We start from the raw sequence: 21,187 nt of genomic DNA on the forward strand, positions 1-21,187 counted from the left end.
GACCTTTCTTACTCACCCTTTTAAAGTTAACAACATTTTTATCGCAGTCATTTTGTTCTCTTAATCAAATTAGATTATATAAATGTAAACGGTAGAAAATCTCTGTTAAAATCCCAAAAATAAAACTGATGACAGGAATGGCGGGAAATTACCGAGCGTACGGTATAGTCTAAAATGTGCAACAGTGCTGTATGTAATTTATTTACACAGCTTTGCATACAGGAGTTTCGCGAGGGGGTCTTGCCACCTGCCTGAAAAAAAATGTAATTATATGTTGATTTCTTTGAATGACAATATTTCTATTTATATTTTCTTAAGAAAAGTTGATACCATTTCCTTTTATATTACATCGTCCTTATAGTACCTTACATACAACAGTCACTGTTTATTTACTGTTTATTTGCATGTGTTACAGTTATCTGTAGGTGCACATCAGCACGCAGGGGGCACACCAAATCAGACTTTATGTCAAAGCACTATTTATCCCGATGGAGGAAGCGACGTGCAGAGCTAAATGCTCTTGCAGAATCCAGCAGTGATGATCAAGATGACAGTTTTCACATAGATGACACCAAGGACGAGAATGTGGAACAGTCGTCTGGTGATATGGGTGCTTGTGTCAGTGATGACATTACACACCAGGATTCAAATGACTATGGGTACACTGAAGAAGTTATTACTTCTGAAGAAGACATCTTGAATGAGGTTGAAATTTCTGACTCTGATGAATCTGATGCAACTGACCCCAGTCCTGAATCTACTGACCTTGTAGATGAGGCACAGACTGACCCAGCAAGGCCAAATATATCTACCGAACTTGTAGCTTGGTCTGCAAAGCATGGTTGTAAAAGACAGTGTTTCAATGATTTATTGGAGATATTAAGACGTCAGGGGCACAAGCTTCCAAAGGATTTCAGGACTCTCCTACAAACACCTAATAAAGTGCAAATCAGTGATAAATGCGGTGGTCAGTACATTTACTTTGGATTAAAGAAAGGAATCCTGAAAAACATATCTTCTTCTAAAACATTCCAAGAAGGCATGCATTCTGTAGACCTGTGTATCAATGTTGATGGAGTTCCTCTCTTCAAATCTACATCTGTGCAATTTTGGCCCATTTTGTGCTCTTTTCACCAATTCCAGCCTTTCATTGTAGCATTATTTTGTGGAGGGTCCAAGCCTGAATCAGTTGATGATTATGTGAGTGACTTTTTAGAGGAGTTAAAGTTACTCACCAATAATGGCATTCACTTTGAAGATAGAGTATTTAATGTTACTGTGAAGGCTTTTATATGTGATGCCCCTGCACGCTCATATCTGAAATGCTGCAAAGGACACAATTCGTACTTTGGCTGCGAAAGATGCAAAATTAAAGGGAGCTGGGAGGGAAGAGTTGTTTTCACAGGGGATGAGGCATGTAATGATCGTACAGATGAACAATTCAAGAACTTTGAGTACAAGGAACACCAACAAAGACTTTCTCCCTTAGCTGCTGCTGGAATTGGGTGCATAAGCCAATTCTCCCTTGACTACATGCATCTAGCTTGTCTTGGTGTTGGCAAGAGAATTCTTATTTTCTTAAAGCAAGGACCACCTAAATGTCGACTGTCTGTCAGGCAGAGGAAAGAAATTTCTGATAATTTGGAAATTCTTAGCGGAAAGATGCCTGGGGAATTTGCTAGACAGCCAAGATCCCTCTCAGAGCTTGACAGATGGAAGGCTACAGAGTTCCGCCAGTTCCTTTTGTATACAGGCCCCATTGTGCTTCGTAATGTTGTATCAAAGGAACTATACACCCATTTTCTGATGTTAACAGTTGCTCTTTCCATTATGTTGGACTCAGACGAAAGAAAGAGAAACGCCTATCTCAACTATGCCCAAAAACTGCTTGATACCTTTGTTGACAATGCTCAGCATTTGTATGGACCAACATTTGTTGTATATAATGTGCACAGTTTGAGACATCTACATCAGGATGTGGTACAATTTAATTGTTCCTTAAATTATGTATCTGCATTCCCATTTGAAAACTTTTTACAGTCCTTGAAGAAACTAGTGCGGAACAGTCATAACCCTATACATGTAGCTCAAGTAGTAAAGAGAATGAAGGAGAAGGAAAGAGTTCAGAGCAACTGTGAAGCATCTGGTTCACGGATGTATATTTCGTCAAGACAAAAAGACTGTTGTTTCCTGTTGGATAATGAGGACTTTGCATTTGTGAAGGAGAAAAGAGCAGACAGAAGTCTTCTATGTGATGTTGTACGACAGACTCAGACTTGTAACTTCTTCACTGAACCATGTGAGTCAAAACTGCTTAATATTGTATATGTTAATAGTCTGGAGGTGCATGCAAGGGAGAAATTCCTCTCTGTAAAAGAGTTGCACAGAAAAGTAGTGTGTCTCCCATATGGTGGTGGTTATGTCCTTTTCCCTCTTCTTCATGGCATAGAACATAATCCTGTTCCATGAAGAAGTTGCAACTTTGATTCACACAGGATGCTTCAGTCTGCTCTTTTCTCATGGTGAAGTTTAAATTTTAAAGTTTGTGAGGAATTGCATGTAGTGAATACCATCTAACTACAAATGTATAAATAAAGCAGAATGTTTATTATTGAATTATGTGTTTTTATTGAGTATAATCATTATAAGCGAACACAAGTTTAGTAATCAGCACCACAATCTGAATTAAGACTCAAAATTAAAATGTGTATGTCTGTTTCAGGTGATGTGGACACGTGCAGTTTGGATAGAGCAGGAGGGGGAGGTTGAGGGAGTCTTGCCCTCAAACTGGGTGGATGCCCGAAGAGAGTATGTGTGGTGGCCGAATGATCCAAAGCAGGCCACAAAACTATACAAAGAGAAGGCCAACCCTAATAAAGATACTTGGGTTACCTTCAAGCTCATTAAAGTTAAACATACATCAGGTATAGCTTTCTTTGAAAATAAGAGCAAATTCCTGTTAATTATTATAAATTCTGATTGAATATTTACAGTAACTGTCTATGTACATGTATTAGTGCAACAATACCCTTTTCATATTTGATCATATGTAATGTAAATATAATTATTTGTAGACAAGAAATCAGAGTGTGATCACTTTGATTTAACCACCTCTGTTACGGATGCTGAAGACGAGGATGAGACACCCAATCCAAAACGCAAAAGTAAGAAGCGGGTGTTCTCCGATTACGTTGATGGTATGTAAAAGTAACAATCTCAATCTCAATAGCTATATTTTTAAACAGTTCTTAATATCAACTGATGCCTCATTTAGCTTGTACCTTGTTATTGATTTTTTTTACAACTCTTTAAAATAAGTCATTTTGAAAGGTGTTCTGTATGAAAATGTTAAAAATCTTATCAGATTTGTTGATAATGGAAATTGCTAAAAATTTTGGTTAGCTTATTCTATGTTAAACTAATTTTCAGTATTATATTGAAATATGATAATTTTCTATTATATTACAGACTTTGATTCTGATGCTGCTACTCCAAGTAAGTCAGTTTCTCTCCCTTCAAAGTTCACAAAATAAAGGAAATAAATTCATTGTAAAAAGTTACAGATCAAGTTGATTAAATAATTTAATTTGATATGAAATATTTTACTGCCATATTTTTTCTGTTTAGAAAAGAAGAAGCCACCGAAGCTGCCAGTGCCACCCCCCAAACTGAGATTCTCTCCTAGGAAGAGTGTCTCCCAGAGCTCACTCAGCTGTTCAAGTACGTTTAAAGGTAGGTTATTGGAATTAAAGTTAAAATGTTTTCTTAATGTACTTAGAAGATAACCATCATCAATCATATTTAAAGACAAGTTAACACCATTTTTTATGTTATTGAAGCCCAACCATCAAAGGTGAGAACCTCCCCAAGGAAAAAAACGGTGCCAAGTTCTGGCTTCAACATTCCTGAAGGTATTACTACATTTTTTGCCTACATCTAATTACTCTATGAAATTGAGATGAAGTTCTATGACAAACTAAATGACTAAATTGAAATATTAAGTTATGTGATAAAGTAAATGTTTTCCATAACTGAATTCTTTTCAGAGTCTCCCAGGCAGAAGACCATGTCCAGACCAGAAGAGAAGAGAGAGAAATATCCTCTTTCAGAAGGAAGTAAGTACAGTTAAAATGAACTACAGATGTGGGAATTTTTTATTTTTAAGATTATAAATTGCATGTAGCACATTAGCAACACTACAGTAATGCTAATGTGACAATAGTGTAAGAAAATCCTAACCCAATTCCTTTTAAATACTGACATAAAATGTAAATTATTTCAGAGTTTCAGAAGCGGTTATTGGGCCTCCTGATAGAGATGAGGGATGAATTGAGGCGTTTGGGTAGGTCCACGGAACCGGTGGACTCCCAATTCCACATCAGGAGGCTGACCACAATGGAAGAGTTCTGTGCATATGAGCAAGCACTTGACAGCATGGACAATCAAAACCTGGTGGTATGATATTATATTCTCACTGTGGTGTAGAAAATATTCACTACCAATATTCTAGGTTTCAGATGGGTCATAATTTTATAGCCTACATTTGATTAATATGATCCATCTCTGGCATAAGTTCATATTTTTAGTTTATAATGTATAATCTTGCTTATCCTTTAATGGCAAAATAACGTGTTTTCATGTTCTAAAAAGTTACTACAATTTTTTTTTACTTTGAAAAATGGTCACTTTGTATTTTTAGACTGAGATAATACTGCAAAAAAGTGCAGTTAATACGTGAAAATGTGTTTGTTCCATGAATGTGTAAATGGGTATGTCTGATTAGTTGATTAATGAAGATCTAGTAGTAAAAATAGCTTCTAATATTATTTCTAATATAATATTATTTCCAGATAAACCAACTTCAGAGAGTAGGCGGCAGTAATGTCAGAGAGAGTGTTTTCACAGTCTTGTCAAGGTATTGCTTATTGATTTTTTTAAAATGTTTTTACATTACATTTTTACTTCGATCAAATTAACATATCCACAGAATTGAGCTTATAGATACCTATGTGTTAACCACTGAATGTGCAAGGTGTAAAACTGCAAAATTGTCTTTTAAAATATAAGGATTACAGTACTACATTTGATCCTAAATATTTGAGTAAATAAATGTTGAGTGGAAACTCACTTGAAAAAATGTCTAAACTCAGTGAAAATTTGGTTTTCAGACTTATGACAAATGAACTGATGACAGAATTCAACTTCGCTGGCACAAACCGAAAAGATAAACAACAAAAGAGAGGCCTGGGAGACACAAATCTTTATAGAGTAATTAAAGGTACTCCTATTCTATGTTGTACTTTCAAACTTTGGGTACTCTTTAATTAGGACAGACTTTATTGCTCAATTGCTGTGATGCAAGCCACATTTTATCCGTTTATTTCCGCTTTGAGCTTAGTAAACCTTAATGGTTCATTTTTGAGATTATACTCAAGAAGATATTAACCATCATTTATTTGAGTAGTAATATTATATAATTTTCTCCTAGCTGCGGTGCTGAAGTCCCACCCTACATCGAAAGAAAAAGATATAAAGGAGCACGCAATGCGTTACTTGAAGAATGCATATGCAAGGCAGGGGGCCAGGAGATCTGGACACTGAAAAGAATTTGGATAAATAAATAAAGTTGTACATTTTAAAATTTATATTTGAATCAAAATGTGGTTTTGAGTTAGATAGTGTGTTAATGTAATTAGTTTGTGTTTGTCATTACTATACTGTATATTGATGTTACCAGAATTTGTAGTTGAAGTTTAAGACTAGTTGTGTTTTTTTATGATTATTGCCCATATGTTGATTGTTGATTGATTGCATACAATGTATAATTTAATTTTTCAGGTGTGAATGTATATTTTCAGAATAAATTTCTAAACCAAATCATTGGCTTGGTTTACTTGTTTCTACACCTATAAAACCTATCTTTGATGTATAATAGACCTCTACCCATATACGTATAATAGACCTCTAAAGTTATCCGTATAATAGACCTCTAACCATATACGTATAATAGACGTCTAAAGTTATCCGTATAATAGACCTCTAACCATATACGTATAATAGACCTCTAAAGTTATCCGTATAATAGTCCTCTAAAGTTATCCGGAACTTCAACCATATATGTATAATAGTCCTCTAAATTTATCCGTATAATAGAACTCCAACCATTTATGTATAATGAACGTCTAAACATAGACGTATAATTGACGTATAACTTTAGACGTATATTAGAATTTCATTCTAGACGAATTGTAGACCACATTTAGACGTCTAAGGTATGCGTTTAATAGACGTATATTATACGTCTTTTGCCCACTGGGTGAGTATTAAAATCGGTCTATAATTATTCAATTCAATTATTCAATTATTCAAGAAGCTGCACAATAATGCATTTAAAATAAGGTGGGAGATTTCAATACAGCCACAGTGTGAAACAGCCCCAAAAGAGTTAATTACAGAGACAGGTTGCACAGGCACGGCATCATGAGAAACAGCTGTGCTGAACTTAGAATGTCATAGAGACTATTTGATCAACAAAAAGGATAAAAAATTGATATATTCAGCCACAGAGACAACAGAACATACACTGGGGGTAGAATTTATAAAACTCGTAATATTGTCCAAAGGAAATTTAGGATTATGTTGATTAGCAGAAAACAATTCAGTACATTACTTACTTCTTGCTGTTTTAACCTCTTCATTCAAGGTTTTTAAAAGTTTCTTCTAGTTTAAGCAGTGAACTGCTAATCTAGTGGCCTTCCATTTTTGCTTACACTGTCTGCATTACCCTTTCATATAGCATAAATAATCAAGGGCATTTTTAGCAGAGTAATTTTTACTAAAAGTTCTAATAAGAGCTACCTAATCGGAGATAACAAGCATGAGCTGTTAGAGCTCTTAACTAATTCTACACAGTCAGAAGACACGTTTTCAAAGCAAAAAGCCAGCAGGAATTAGCCAGTGGTGTGTGCATTAATGACACAAGACTGATAAGAGTTAGTCCTCTTATTATCTACTGAAGAGGGGAACTGTATGCTAAACAATACACTAACACGGTCTGAGATACTAATATTATTCAATTCCAGACTGTGTAGCTGCAGCCCCAAGATATTAAACCAGGTCCAGAGTAACACCATTCACATGCATCAACCCAAAACATGTTGCAATAATTAAAGGACCCAGTGAGATTTAAAAACCCAGTAATAAGGGGGTAATCTGATAATCTGATGGATTATCAAAGTGAATATTAAAATCATCAGAACAACTGATTCTATTATACTTTATTACAAGTGAGGAAATTAGATCTGAGAGCTCCAAAAAAAACAATTTCTTATTAATTATATTATTATATTTTGGATGGTAAATGCAAAGGCTTCATAGGCTTCCTAATTTGAATTGGACTGCAGTTAAAATGTAGGAACTAACCCTCGCCCCCCCCCCCACCACCACCAAAAAGGAAATATTTTCTCTCAGTTTACTCAGAAAATTATTATGGAAGCCCGTTTCTGCCAGGGAGTTAAAAAAAAACGCACTATGATATCTCAGAATTCCAACTTAGTAACTCAGAATTGCGACTTTATATCTCGTAATTGCGACTTTATATCTCACATTTGCAACTTCGAAATAGCCCATATTTCATTGTCTGTTCTTTTGTTATTGTAACGGATTCAGGTTCTAGGGCTTCTGCCCTCACTGATCCCACCCTAGTTCGTGCCTCACTGCATGGGCTCGAACCCAGGTCTTGTCAGCTGAGCTAAAGAACACTTTCTTTAGCCCCGGCGGCCAGCATCCCTGTTATGCGCAGGGGAGGGCAGTGTCGTCACCACACTGCAACCAGATCGTAAAACCTGTACGTCGGCCGTTCCGTTACACTATATTCATGAATCGTACAGGATCATAGGATCTATAGGCCTGAAGACTTGTCTTGTACAGTGCCCTGATAAAAATCAAATTAATTACACTAATTTTTATGGAATCCCATTTCCGCCAGTGAGGCTTCCATAGTACACGGATGGAATAGAGGACGGTGGGCTTTTTAAAAAAGTTTTTATTTAAACACCAGAAATACAAAAACGGAGACAGAATATGAAATAAGATACAGAAATAGACACTTCACATTCAGAGGAATTCACAATTATAAAACCTGAAACTTATACTTTTTACATATTTCCATTGTATGTCCTTTTTTACTTAAAAAATACTTTTTCTTTTTTACTTAAAGTCTTCTTTAGTTCAGCTGGCAAGACCTGGGTTCGAGCCCATGCAGTGAGGCATGAAGTAGGGTGGGAGCAGTAAGGGCACAAGCCCTAGAACCCAAATCCGTTGCAATAACAAAAGGACAGACAATTAAATAGGGGCTATTTCGATGTCACAAATGTGAGATAAAAAGTCACAATTGCAAGATATAAAGTCGCAATTCTGAGATATGAAGTCGTAATTCTGAGTTACTAAGTAGGAATTCTGAGATACCATAGCGCGTTTTTTTTTAATCCCTGGCAGAAACGGGCTTCCATAAATTATAGTGCGGGGGGAAGCCTTAAAAGATGGCCATTCTCATCCTTCTTTAACTAAGATTCAGTTTAAAAGAAGTATTAATTCATCAACCATAAAGGTTTTTTCTTCAAAATTCTTAGACTGCCTTTTTAAGACCAACTGAGAAAAATTCCTGCCTTTCCCAGAAAGTATCCCAGTTATTCACAAAAAGTTATAAAGAAAAGCCTGCTAAATGTCTCACATCCATGATTAAAAACTGGAATAGGACCAGACAACATAAACTTCTTTCCCAACTGCTTCAGTCTGACACACAAATACTGCTTCGCTGTTTCCAGTTCCTGCAATATAGTGTCTTGTGTGATGCAATGAATATTGACTGTTGATGCGCTATGTCCTGTGAACATGGAGTCCAAATGTACTTCAAAATCTTTAACACCAGGAAAACATTCCTCTGAACATGATTTCATATGTGATACAGTCACCAGCAATTTAAATCCTGTGGACTAGTTGAGATAGAGCCAAAATTCTGTGAAGATGGCGAACCTGTTTGAAGTTTGTACTCCCGAGGAGACTGGAAGCGAGTATTGCTGAGCTGAATCCACAGCAGTGGATTAGTAATCCAGACGTCAGAGAAGGGTGTGCATGTGGTACAGCACAGCAACAAACACTCTGACTGAGGGACAGTTTTTCATGGCAGATCAAGGTCTTCTTCCGACTGTTTGATATCCTGCAATTTTTGTATCCTTTCCTCTAGCATAGAGATTTTGTGGGGGAGCTCCTTAATAATATGTCTGAACTCACCTGCCTTGGTGAAAAGAAACAAACTGCAGTATACACACGGGATATCAAATGAGGTTTCTGAATGCAGGTTAGCCATTTTTTTCTCAGTCTCCTGAAAAGGGTTAACTTCACCTTTCCGCCTTTATCCACTTCTGGATGCAGAAAGTATGACTAACATGTGAAGAATGAGTCTCTATTACAAAATTCTATTTTCAATGTTTAACAATTAGTTCTTAGACACATGTTTTGAAACGGTATCGGCATTGTATACCAAAATAATTTGAGTTAATAATATTTTATTTCCTAAACAAAGTCATGTCATGTCATTTGCCAAACCGCTTTGTACCATACGGTGCAAGTTGGCCATTCGACCCATCTATAACAGTTGATGTCTTTGCTTACTTGCCATAACAACCAGCTGCATGGAATTTGGTTTGGTCAGCTCATACAGTACCTTTAAAGACATACAATACAAATAAACAACATGTCAACAAAGATGATAGTAGAATGCATCCACCCAAGTCATTCACACACCATCTAAAACACACACCAGTACTAAAATAAGTAACAGTGGGGCCTGCTAGAATAACAATGAGCCGTGCAAACATGTCAAAGTTAAAATGCACCTCACAGTCTCTGGGTAGGTGCTGTTACAGAACCTAGTGGTCCTTGTCTTAATAGACCTGAGCCACCTACCAGAGTGGAGAGAAGTAAACACAAGCTGGTGAGGGTGGGAAGAGTCAGTGAGGTTCTTTACAGCTTTGTGTTTCGGTGTAGAGAGGTAGAGTGTGTCCACAGAGGGAAGGTGGCCTCCTACAGTTTTGGATCTGATATACACTACTGCCTCTAGGTGCTTCTTCTCCTGGGCTGAAGTGTTTCTATCCCACACAGTAATGGACAACACACTCTCGATGACAGATCTCTGTAAAAGAGGGTAATTGCTTTCTGTGACACTCGAAACATCTTTAACTGTCTCAGGAAGAACAGCGTCTGTTGAGCTTTCTTGACCATGATGGACGTGTTGACCTCCCATTTAGAGTGTGGGAGATGGTGATGCCCAGGAACTTCAAATTCTCCACCACCTGATGTACAGTGGTGAGAGTGCTCCTTAGCCTCACCTAAAGTCTATCACCAGTTTTTTTGTTTTACTGACATTTAGTTCTAGGTTGTTTTCAACTAATTCAGCTACTTCATTCCGTCATACAGACTCATGGAGTTTTTAATGAAAGTTCGGGAGGAATGAAGGCAGCCGCGCTCATTCAACACAGCTGCCGCAATTCTCACTAATCCTGACGTAAGCAACCGGTCTCCATAAATATCAAAGTCACCCTCTCCTCTTCCTCGTTCGTTTTCTGCATCCCTCCTCCACCCCCTCTCCACCTTTGCAGCTACCCCATTGGTCGCATGGGGGTCCTATCCTCCCCGTCCAACGGCCAGGAGGTTGGCCCTCAGCCAAGCGGGTTACGCCAAATCTCCACATCACAATAAACGATTCTAATTTACCCAACCTTTCGGCTGCTGTCATTCCTCGTGAAATCAATGTTTGTGAGAATAGTGTTATCAGCAAACTTGAACATTTTAACTAAATCTAAATGTGGAATACAGTCATTTCTGTATAGAGAGTAAAGAACAGGTGATAAGACACAACTCTGAGGAGCTCCTGAGCTCAGGATGAGAGGCTTCACCTGCACCACCTGCTTCCTATCAGAAAAGAAATGCAGTAGTCAGTAACACAGAGGCTGATTAAATCCCATCTCTGCTAGCTTATTAAAACACTTGAGGGGGATGATTGTATTAAAGGTTATATTTCTAACCCCATGTTGCATCATCAGTGTGTGTAGGAGTGGTAGATTGCAGGACTAAGGGACATAATGATAAAACAATCAAAGACTGACAAGAATGACGTTTTGTAACATTTTGTAACTAGTTCACTGGATGTATTGGGATTGAATGATTGTTTATATCTGTTACAGAGTTTTGTATCTGCACAAGGGATATAATAATAAGTCCTGGCTCAACAGGGAAATTAAGAGTTGCAAATTATTTGTTTTGACAGAACTAGCCTAACCATATGGTAAATTTAAACATTTCTGACATTTGTCTGCTGGTAATTGTGTGACATTGCCTTTCACTCTCTAGTCTTGAAGAATTCCTTATCTGTTTTTTTCAGAGATTGGGGCTAAATGTTTAGATTTACTTTGCTGTAACACTGTTATCTCTTTGCTCATCTAATTCAACTCTTAACTCTAATTCTCAATGGGTAGTTGCAAAGATGGGTATCGATAGGAGGAGTGATGGATGAGACAAGTGAAAAAAGAGGTGTTTGCGTGTGCTATGCAGTACCTACTGTATATAGTATAGAAAGTCTAGACACTTTTTCTAAAGTAACACAGTTTGTAGACCAACAGCCTGAAATCAAGACTCAATTCACGTTAAATCAGAATTTATTTTGCGTTCATCAACACCGCTTTGCATTCTGTGGCCTTGACCTAAGTGCAATCAAGCATATTGCAATGAAGCTGAAAGAATATTGGGTATAGCAACTCTATAGCGAGGCAGCTTGCTGACTGATCTAAGAGCCTTTACTTGTAGTAGACAGTGCCATATACATACAGTATCACAGTTTAGGCCAATGTTACTGTTAAACTACTGCCTCATTATTTGTGAAAATCTTTAAAAGCTTGCAGTTTTGAGAAAACGTTTGTGAACCATTTGAAATTATCTGTATTCCTATAATTACTCCTAAAATGTGATCTGATCTTCATTTCTGTCATAATAATAAACACAATCTGATTAAACAAATAACACACAAACAGTTGTACTTTTTCTTGTCTATATTGAACATATTGTTTAAACATTTAGTGCTGATGCTGGGAAAAGTATGTCTGAAGCATATATGACAAAGTATTTTTGTGTGTTATGTGTATGTTAAAACAGTACATTTGTGTGTTATTTTTTAATTAGATTGTTTATTATGATGTAGATGAAGATCAGAACACACTTTAGGAGCACTTAATGCAGGAATACAGTGCACATAGTTCCAAGGGTTCACTCTTTCTCACAACTGTAAGTTCCTTTTTTGTCTCTGCAATGACTGTTTCGTATATTGTTCTTCTGTGCATGAAACATGAAAAAACACGAAAACCGTTGTGCTCAACTACAGTGTCACTCCTGGAAAATCTTTCATTATAGCAGCGGACCACAGCATCAAGATCCACAAGTTAGGAGCAGGCCCCTGGGTGGATGAAGAAGGGCATGACCACACTACAAAGTAGATTTACAGCAACACCTGGTGATTTTTAATATCAAATAGATCAAAATGGAGAATCTATTCTTTCAACAAATACAGTAAAATTGATATCATTCCTTTCTTAATTAACATTTTTGGCACCTTTCTGCACCATTATAGATTTTTTGTAAACATTATCAAAGATATCCTTACTCAAACATTGGGTATATCCTGAGGGATTTTCATTGTTTGTACTACTAATAAGTAGTTCAGGTGGGTTGCTGCGTTAGCATGTGTAAGCTGCTAAGGAACAAGTAATAGGTTTGTTCCATGCTGAAAAGAGAAGAAAGAAAACACAACGTTTTGGCCCTGGAGCCTTCTTCAGGTGTGAGAAAGACAGGGCAGTAAGCAGAGGTAATGTAGCATAGAAGAACAGAAGCTGGGAGAGAGGAGGAGCGAGAGGCGGGAGCAGGGTACAGAAAGAGGCCAATCAAGAGGTGTGAAGTCAGAATAGGTGTAGAGAGGTGTGAAATGAAACCTACAATGAAAAGAGAGAATTTAGAAGAAAAGTAGTCTGTTGTTGAGAGAAGGGGGAAGGTGTGATCCTAGCTGCAGGACATTTTTCATTTCTGTAGTTTTTCTGATGAGTTAGGAAAACCATCTTTGAGAACACATATGGAGAGATTAGTGTGATCATGGCCGTCAGAGGTGAAATGAGAAACAATGGGCTTGGAGAAAACTTTAATCTTCACAGCCCTAACATGTTCTCTTAAGCAGTCTCTGAGTCTCCGACCTGTTTCTCCAATGTAGATGGCTGGGCATTTACTGCAAGGGATACAGTAAATAAGTTTGCTGGAGGTACAAGATGCCATCTGAGTGATCCAGAATTGCCCTGAGGGGCTTTGAATGAGTGTGGTGTTAGATATGTATTTGCAGGTGATACAGCGAGCTCTGTTGCAAGGGAAAGTGCCTGGTGTGGATGGTTGCTGAGGGTGGTCAAGGGAGCTGAGAACAAGAAGGTTATGCAGATTAGGTGGTCAGTGAAAAGAGATGATGGGGCGGTCAGAAAAGAGGGCCCTAATGGAGGGATCATCCTGTAGGATGGAAAAGTTGTCATTAATAGTCCTGGGGATAGGAAGTGTGTTGGGGTGGTAGGGAAGCACCAAAGGAATGCGGTTGTTACGGCGGGAGTTCCTGATTGAGTTGATGGTCTGAGGGGTGTTTTTGGCTCCGGCAAGGGCCCTGTCAATAACACTGCTGGGGTATCCTCTGTTGATGAAAAAATAGTACATTCTGAGGGTTTGGTTCTGGAAATCGATGTAGTCGCTGCAAAATCGTCGTAGCCAAAGGAACTGTGAAAAAGGGAGAGAGTTTTTAGTGTGTTTGGGGTGAAATGAGCTATACAGGAGATAGTTGTGTGAATCCATGGATTTGTGATAGACCGAAGTAGAGAGTCGGGGGTAGTTAATGGAGAAGGTGATGTCTAGAAACAGAAGAGTAGTGGAAGATATGTTAACTGTATATTTGACGGAAGGGTGGAAGTTGGTGAAGTGATGCAGAAAGTACTTAAGCTGGTCATTAGAGCATGTGGTGGCACCGACGCAATCATCAATGTATCGCTTGTAGAGGTCAGGGACGAGCCAGTGTTGGAAGGGAAGAAGCGTTCTTCTACCCAGCCGACAAAAATATTGGCATAGCTGGGTCCCATTCTGGTGCCCATGGCAACTCCACTAACCTGTTGGTAAAAAAGGTTATTGAATGAGAAAGCATTCAGTGTGAGAACCAATTCTGCAAGGCGTACCAGGGTGTGGGTAGGTGGATCAAGCACTGTGCGTTTGTCCAGCGTGTGCTTGAGGGGTGTAAGGCCGTCATTATGGGGAATGATAGTGTAAAGAGATGTGATGTCCATGGTAAAAATGTAGCATTAGTGGCCCTCAAATTGGAAAGCATTAAAAAGTTGAAGCGTGTGGTTGGTGTCCTTGATGTATGAGGGAAGACGTTCAACCAGTGGTCTCATAAGGCTGTCGAGAAAGGCTGAGATGTAAGTAGTCGGACAGTTGCATGCTGATATGATGGGGGCATCCGGGGGTGTCCAGTTTGTGGATTTTGGGGAGGAGGTAAAATTGAGATACCTGCGGATGTTCAATGATGTGCCGATCCGCCTCCTGGGGGAGCTCCTTACTGCTGATAAGAAGGGAGATGGTGGATACCACTTCCTTTTTGTAGTCAGTGGTAGGGTCCTGTTGGAGAGGGAGGTAGGCAAACGTGTCAGTTAGTTATCTAGAGGCTTCAAAGATATATAGGTCCTTACGCCACACCACAACAGTGCCTCCTTTGTCCGCTGGTTTGATGTACTACTAATTGTACTTGTACTAAATTGTACTACTAATAATACAATGTACTGTACACATCTTTTTCCTTCAAATTTCCAAGTCAATGTTGCTTAAAGCTGTCAATTAATAAACACTGTGTTTCGATTGATATGCATTATTAACATACAGTTTACACAGCCAGCCACAGTGTCCCCAGATTTATTCAACCCCAATGATGAAAAACGCTCAAAAAACATCAACAAAAATGAAACAGGCTTGGACTGTGTTTTGCACCAGCATTATGTCAATTACCCCAGACGTAGGTAGAAGGCCGATGTGGAACGGGTCTATAGGTATCCAGGTGGTTAAGGGTGAGAAAAAAGTTCTATTCTCCTTTTTAGAGAGAAAGATCTCTGTGCCTGAGCTCAAGTGCTACTGGTGTAGTTCTGAGGTGAACGCTGAGGCAGCCATGTGAGTATCTGGTATAGCAGTACTGATAAGCAGAGTAGGTGCAGTCAAGGAAATTATTAGTGCATGTCCATGCAGCTGTCAGAAAAAAAAACAAACGTACCGCATTTCTTGTCTAAGGAGCCCTCTAGAGATGACTAGCAGAGATAAACCTCCACTATGTCACAAGTTTAAACAATTCTAATAGGTTACTGTATACTATAATCATAATAGCATTGCACAGAACAACACCATATTTGCCATGAATATTTCAATGAATTCCTGAATACGCAATAATTTATTACAACATTTATTCACAGCCTTGTCGTCAGTATTTTCTTAGTCCTCCTCTGAAGGGGAATTTTGACTCACTTGGTGGAGTGAACCTTTTGTGAACTGCTCACTTCTAGCTCTGAGCCATCCATAATTTCCTTGCCAATGTTTCTGTACTTGGCCTCTACTTTAAAAAAAAATCTGACTAGCTTGCTAACTATACCTAAAATGGATCCATGAGTTTGACCACAGCTCACGTCAGTCAAATCAGAGGTGATGACAATTATTTTATTTTTTTTACCGTATCCTGTTCTTTATTCAGTTGTTGACCCATGATCCTACATTACCTTAGATAAACCTTTTATGAAATACCTTATAAAAGGATTTATGGAAGCCAAATTGCATCACTTATTACCCTTTCACCCACTTGCTTTATCCAATACAGGATCGCAGGGGACCCGGAGCCTATCCCAGCAAGCAACAGAATCAAGGCTGAATACACCCTGGACAGGATGTCAGTCTAGCACTGGGCATGCACAGACAATCATACCAGTGCCAATTTTCCCAAAAACCATTTAACCTCTCAGTATGTTGTTGGAGGAAACCAGAGCAACCAACGGAAAGGCACGTGATCACAAGGAAAACACAGAAATTCCATGCAGACTGCATCCCAGGAACTGAACCCAGGACAGCAGTGGTTACAAGACAGCATCCTAACCACTGCACCTCCATTCTGCCAGGTACCTATTATGCTTTAGTTTAATTGAGATGCCTTGCTTCTTTATGTAAAAATTGTAAAATGTAGCTACCCAGACAGACCTAAAACAGAGTGTCTCAGAGCCGCCTTCAGAGAAACCAAAACCAACAGTAAGATAACTGCTGTACATGTGAACAAGTAACACTTAGAACTTAGGTGATGAAAATCAATAAGACCTCTGCAGCCAACATTTGGTAGTGACTATGTGTGCAGTGAAAAATTGTACTTGAATCAGTGGAGTGTGCGGAGTGTGAGTTACACACACCACACAAACACCTTTACACCTCTTGGTAAAGCTTGTAGTGTCTTCATAAAGACTTTCACACTGGACTTTACTTTTGGTGTGTCATGATTTGGACATTTATTGTAAGTAGAATGCATTGATGCCCCAGATGCTTTATGCATTGCAGTAATCAATTCTAGAGAAGACAAGCATGTCTGAACCCAAATATCACACTCAAGTTTTCAGGTACAGTGCCAATTGATGGGAGTAGCCAAGAAGCATGCCTTTTAAGTCTTTTCAATATAAGTGAAGTAAATTTAAAGTCATCCAGGTTTTTATGTCAGAGATGCAATTAGAGAGTACAGGGACAACCACTTCATTTACAGGTTTAGTATACTTGAGGAACACCAGATTTATAAGAACCCAACTTCAGAACTGAAACCCCAGGAGAGACAAAGTGTTGGCGATCAGAGAGACAAGAACTTAATCATTTCAGAGCAATGTCTGAAACCCCAAATATAAATTCAAGATGGGAAAGTAAGATGTCATGGTTAGCAATTTCAAAAGCAATGCTGAGATCAAGAAGAATAAGGATAGATACAATTAATCATAATAATTGCAAAATGGTAACATGATAGATAGATAGATAAGTCTATATTGATCCCGAAGGGGAATTCTTCTACCTGATCAATGGGCCAATACTATCTTGGATGGCAGCTGAGTTTTAGGCAGATTAACAATGTTTTCAACTTCCCCAGATTGATAACTTTATTCTACTCAGAAGGTTTTGAGCAATGGTGATAGAGTTGCTGTATAAATATATCTGTTCTTGGTTCATGAGGACAATAAATATGGATTAAGATGCAGTGACACTCGGTGTGCTTGTATGCAGCGGAGCTCCTCTGTCTGTCTGCAATCACTGCACAGTCCTGATGAGGGAGGTTTTTGTATGAGTGTGTAACACTGCATAAACACACCACACACTGTGACAATAATCTGCTGGATCTTCAGCCTGGACTCCTGTGATGGTCAGAGTGAAGTCAGTCCCAGATCCACTGCCACTGAAACGCTCTGGGATCCCAGTCTGACGGGTAGTTGCATCATAGATCAGGAGTTTAGGAGCTTCTCCAGGTTTCTGTTGGTTCCAGGCTAGTAAGTGCTTAGTGTAATTTATGTGCACTGCAGAACTGGTCTTATAGCTCACAGTGACTGTCTGTCCTGGGAGTACAGATTTCGCTGCTGGAGTCTGAGTCACAGTAACCCGTGCACCGGATTCTGAAAATAAAAGATCAAACACAATATTATTGAACAAAATACCTAAAACACTTTATTAAGCAATTTATGATTTCAGTGTTTTCTTTTTTTACACAAAGTAATTATTTCCACTTTAACTTTAATGTTCATAAAATATTTGAAAGCCTTTCCTACCCTGGGCCCAGATGAGAAGTGTCCAGATGAAGATGGTGATGAAAGTCAGTGTTGCTGTGGGTTCTGTTGCCAGGAAGGGGGCTCTCAGTCATGAAGTGTTAAACTCACAGGGCTATAAACAATCCCAGAGCACTGAAGTGTGTGCTGCCAATGCAGTGCCTTTTCTATGCAAATTGTCTTCCTGGGTTCAGCAGCACTTGTATCACAAAACACAAGTCAGATGAGACTTAATTCCACTGTTTTTCCTTGAACACTATAAGAAATGTCTCTTGGGAACACACTCATGGAACATTCTGTCAAATCTAACAGTGGAGAATATACATTGAGTTAACATTTGTTCTGTGTTTTATTGCTCCATGATGCTAAAAGTCTTAATCCTAGTGCAGACAGTAATCTTGCTCTGCCTGAACACACAGAGCCAAGTGCTGCTTTAACCAGACTCTCCACACTTCACTCCATTCCAGCTGTGTGGAGCTGAATAAGGTCTCAGCTGATTGTGTCTCATCCTCTGCTCCTTATAAAGCTACTCTCTGTCTAGTCCTGCTGTCCTGGGAGTGTTCATGCTAAACTGCTCATCTTGCTCTGTCACAACACACATCACCAAGCCTGTGTTTCCAGCACCGACTGGCTACAAGTGCTTCTGAACCCAGGAAGACAATTTGCATAGAAGAGACACTTTGCATAGGCAGCACATGCTTCAGTGCTCTGGGAGTATTTATAGCCCTGTGAGTTTAACACTTTATGACTTCAACAGAACACACAGCAACAATGACTTTTATCACAGTCTTCATCTGGGCACTCTTCATCACTGCTCAGGGTAGGATTGGGCTTGGATATTTTAAAGATTTTACCATAGTTTTATTTCATATGGAAAAACAAGGAGTTAAGTTAATTTAGTTGAAGACAACAAAATTACAAAATCAAAAATTGTGAATGTCTTTTGAATATGTTGTTTTTTGTATGTCTATCACATTGTGTTTTATTGATTTACAGAATTCAACGGACAGATTTCTGTGACTCAGCCTCCAGGAATATCTACTGCTCCAGGACAGACAGTTACTGTGAGCTAGAAAACCAGTCCTGCAGTGTACAGCAATAATGTCCTAGCCTGGTACCAACAGAAAGCTGGAGAAGCTCCTTAACTTCTGATCTATGGAGCAACTAACCGTCAGACTGGGATCCCAGAGCATTTCAGTGGCAGTGGATCTGGGACTGACTTCACTCTGACCATCACAGGAGTCCAGGCTGAAGATACAGCAGATTATTACTGTCAGAGTTTCCACTACCCCAGCAGTAACCGTGTGTTCACACAGTGTTTCACACCAGTACAAAAACCTCCCTCAGGAGGACTGCACAGTGACTGCACTGCTGCAGCTGGGACCTACTGTAGCTACTGAGGGTAAAGGCAAAGACAGAGGACACAGCCTGTGGAGAAACTCAGCTGCATACAAACATTGATATTAGTTCAATAAATATGCAAAAATACATTCAGCATGTCACTGTACTGACAAAGGGAGGCAATATAATAACACTGATGTTAGTTCAATGAATATTATGAAGCTGACCAGAACTCCATACTCATGAGTCAATCTGAGAGTAGTTTTCGTTGTTATTATTTTTAACCTACAAACAAATATTATTTCTTAGGTTAAAGCATTGTGCCTCACATTGCTGGGTTCAATTCCTGGGGTGCTATCTATGTGGAGTTTGCATGTTCTCCCAGTTTTTGCATGGATTTCTAATGACTGCTCAAGTTTCCTCCCAAATGATGCTAGAATAATCATCCGTTGGTAAAACTGGCCCTGGTGTGTGTGTGTGAGTGTGTTTGCCCTGCAATGGACTGGTGTCCTGTCCAGGGTGTATCCTGCCTTGTGTCCCTTGCGACCCCATGCTGATTAAGAAAGAAATAAAATAGATGGATGGATAAAACATTTAGCTGGATTGATGGATTGACAGACCAGAGGTAAAAATTTCTCTCAATAAGAAAAGGAAAATATTTTAAATATGAGAGATGTCAGATGTGATCACTATCTCTCTCTTCAATTTCACACTTAAAATTATTGAAAATACATTTTTTATTCACATGATTGTCTAAAATGATCTAACATATTAACAAAATAAATTTCTAAGTGCACCTGCATGAGGTCCCAGCTGCAGCAGTGCAGTCACTGTGCAGTCCTGCTGAAGGAGGTTTCTGTACGGGTGTGTAACACTGTGTGAACACACGGTTACTGCTGGGGTAGTGGAAACTCTGACAGTAATAATCTGCTGCATCTTCAGCCTGGACTCCTGTAATGGTCAGAGTGAAGTCAGTCCCAGATCCACTGCCACTGAAATGCTCTGGGATCCCAGTCTGATGGGTAGTTGCATCATAGATCAGGAGTTTAGGAGCTTCTCCAGCTTTCTGTTGATACCAAGCTAGTCTGTGCTTAGAGTCATATATGTACACAGCAGGACTAGTCTTACAGCTCACAGTGACTGTCTGTTCAGGGAGAACAGATTTCACTGCTGGAGTCTGAGTCACAGAAAACTGTCCACTGGATTCTGAAAACAAGACAAAACACAGTAAAATCCAGGTATTTGATAAATAGAATGTTTGAATTACTTTTCGTAATTCCGCACCTTTCTGTACACCTGGTTCACCTAATTTGAAAGAACCTATAATGTTAAAAAATAAGAATTAAATCATACCCTGAACACAGATGAGGAGTGTCCAGATGAAGATAGTGATGAAAGTCATTGTTGCTGTGGGTTCTTTTGCCATGAAGGACAGCTCTCAGTCATGAAGACCGAGAAGACTAGAAGAGAAGACTCTCTTCCTGATTAGCTAAATTCATTCTATGCTTGGTTTGAGGTCAGTAACGCAGATCCAGTCAGGAAGATTCCAGAAATTCAAGGCAGAAACCCACTGATCATATCCAGAGCGGATGTGTGTAAAGTTTTTAAAAAGACCAATCCACGCAAGGCTCCTGGCCCCGATGCCATCCCTGGCTGCTTTCTGAAGGCATGTGCAGACCAGCTGGCAGATGTCTTCTCGGACATATTCAATCTCTCTCTAGCTCAGTCTATAGTTCCTTCCTGCTTTAAGAAAACCACCATTGTTCCCTTTCCTAAGAAACCCAGAGTCAGCTGCCTAAATGACTACTGCCCTGTTGCACTCACATCAGTTATCATGAAGTGCTTCGAGCAGTTGGTCAAAGCATACATCACCTCCTCACTGCCTGACACCCCAGACCCACTGCAATTTG

General features: G+C 39.0%; 1 gene segment (V, D, J or C); it reads right to left on the reverse strand.

Annotated features, from left to right (window-relative positions):
* LOC148815791 (Ig kappa chain V-III region MOPC 321-like) overlaps positions 1–20,679 on the reverse strand; it is a 136,982-nt gene extending 116,303 nt beyond the window's left edge. The window contains 3 exon segments of the V gene segment in view: positions 2,706–2,713; positions 20,166–20,483; positions 20,631–20,679. Of these exon segments, the coding sequence occupies positions 2,706–2,713; positions 20,166–20,483; positions 20,631–20,679 (375 nt within the window).
* Between the last annotated feature and the right edge of the window lie 508 nt (positions 20,680–21,187).

The sequence above is a fragment of the Atractosteus spatula genome, chromosome 24, assembly GCF_055471065.1.
Source record: "Atractosteus spatula isolate fAtrSpa1 chromosome 24, fAtrSpa1.hap1, whole genome shotgun sequence".
Taxonomy (NCBI): Eukaryota; Metazoa; Chordata; class Actinopteri; order Semionotiformes; family Lepisosteidae; genus Atractosteus; species Atractosteus spatula.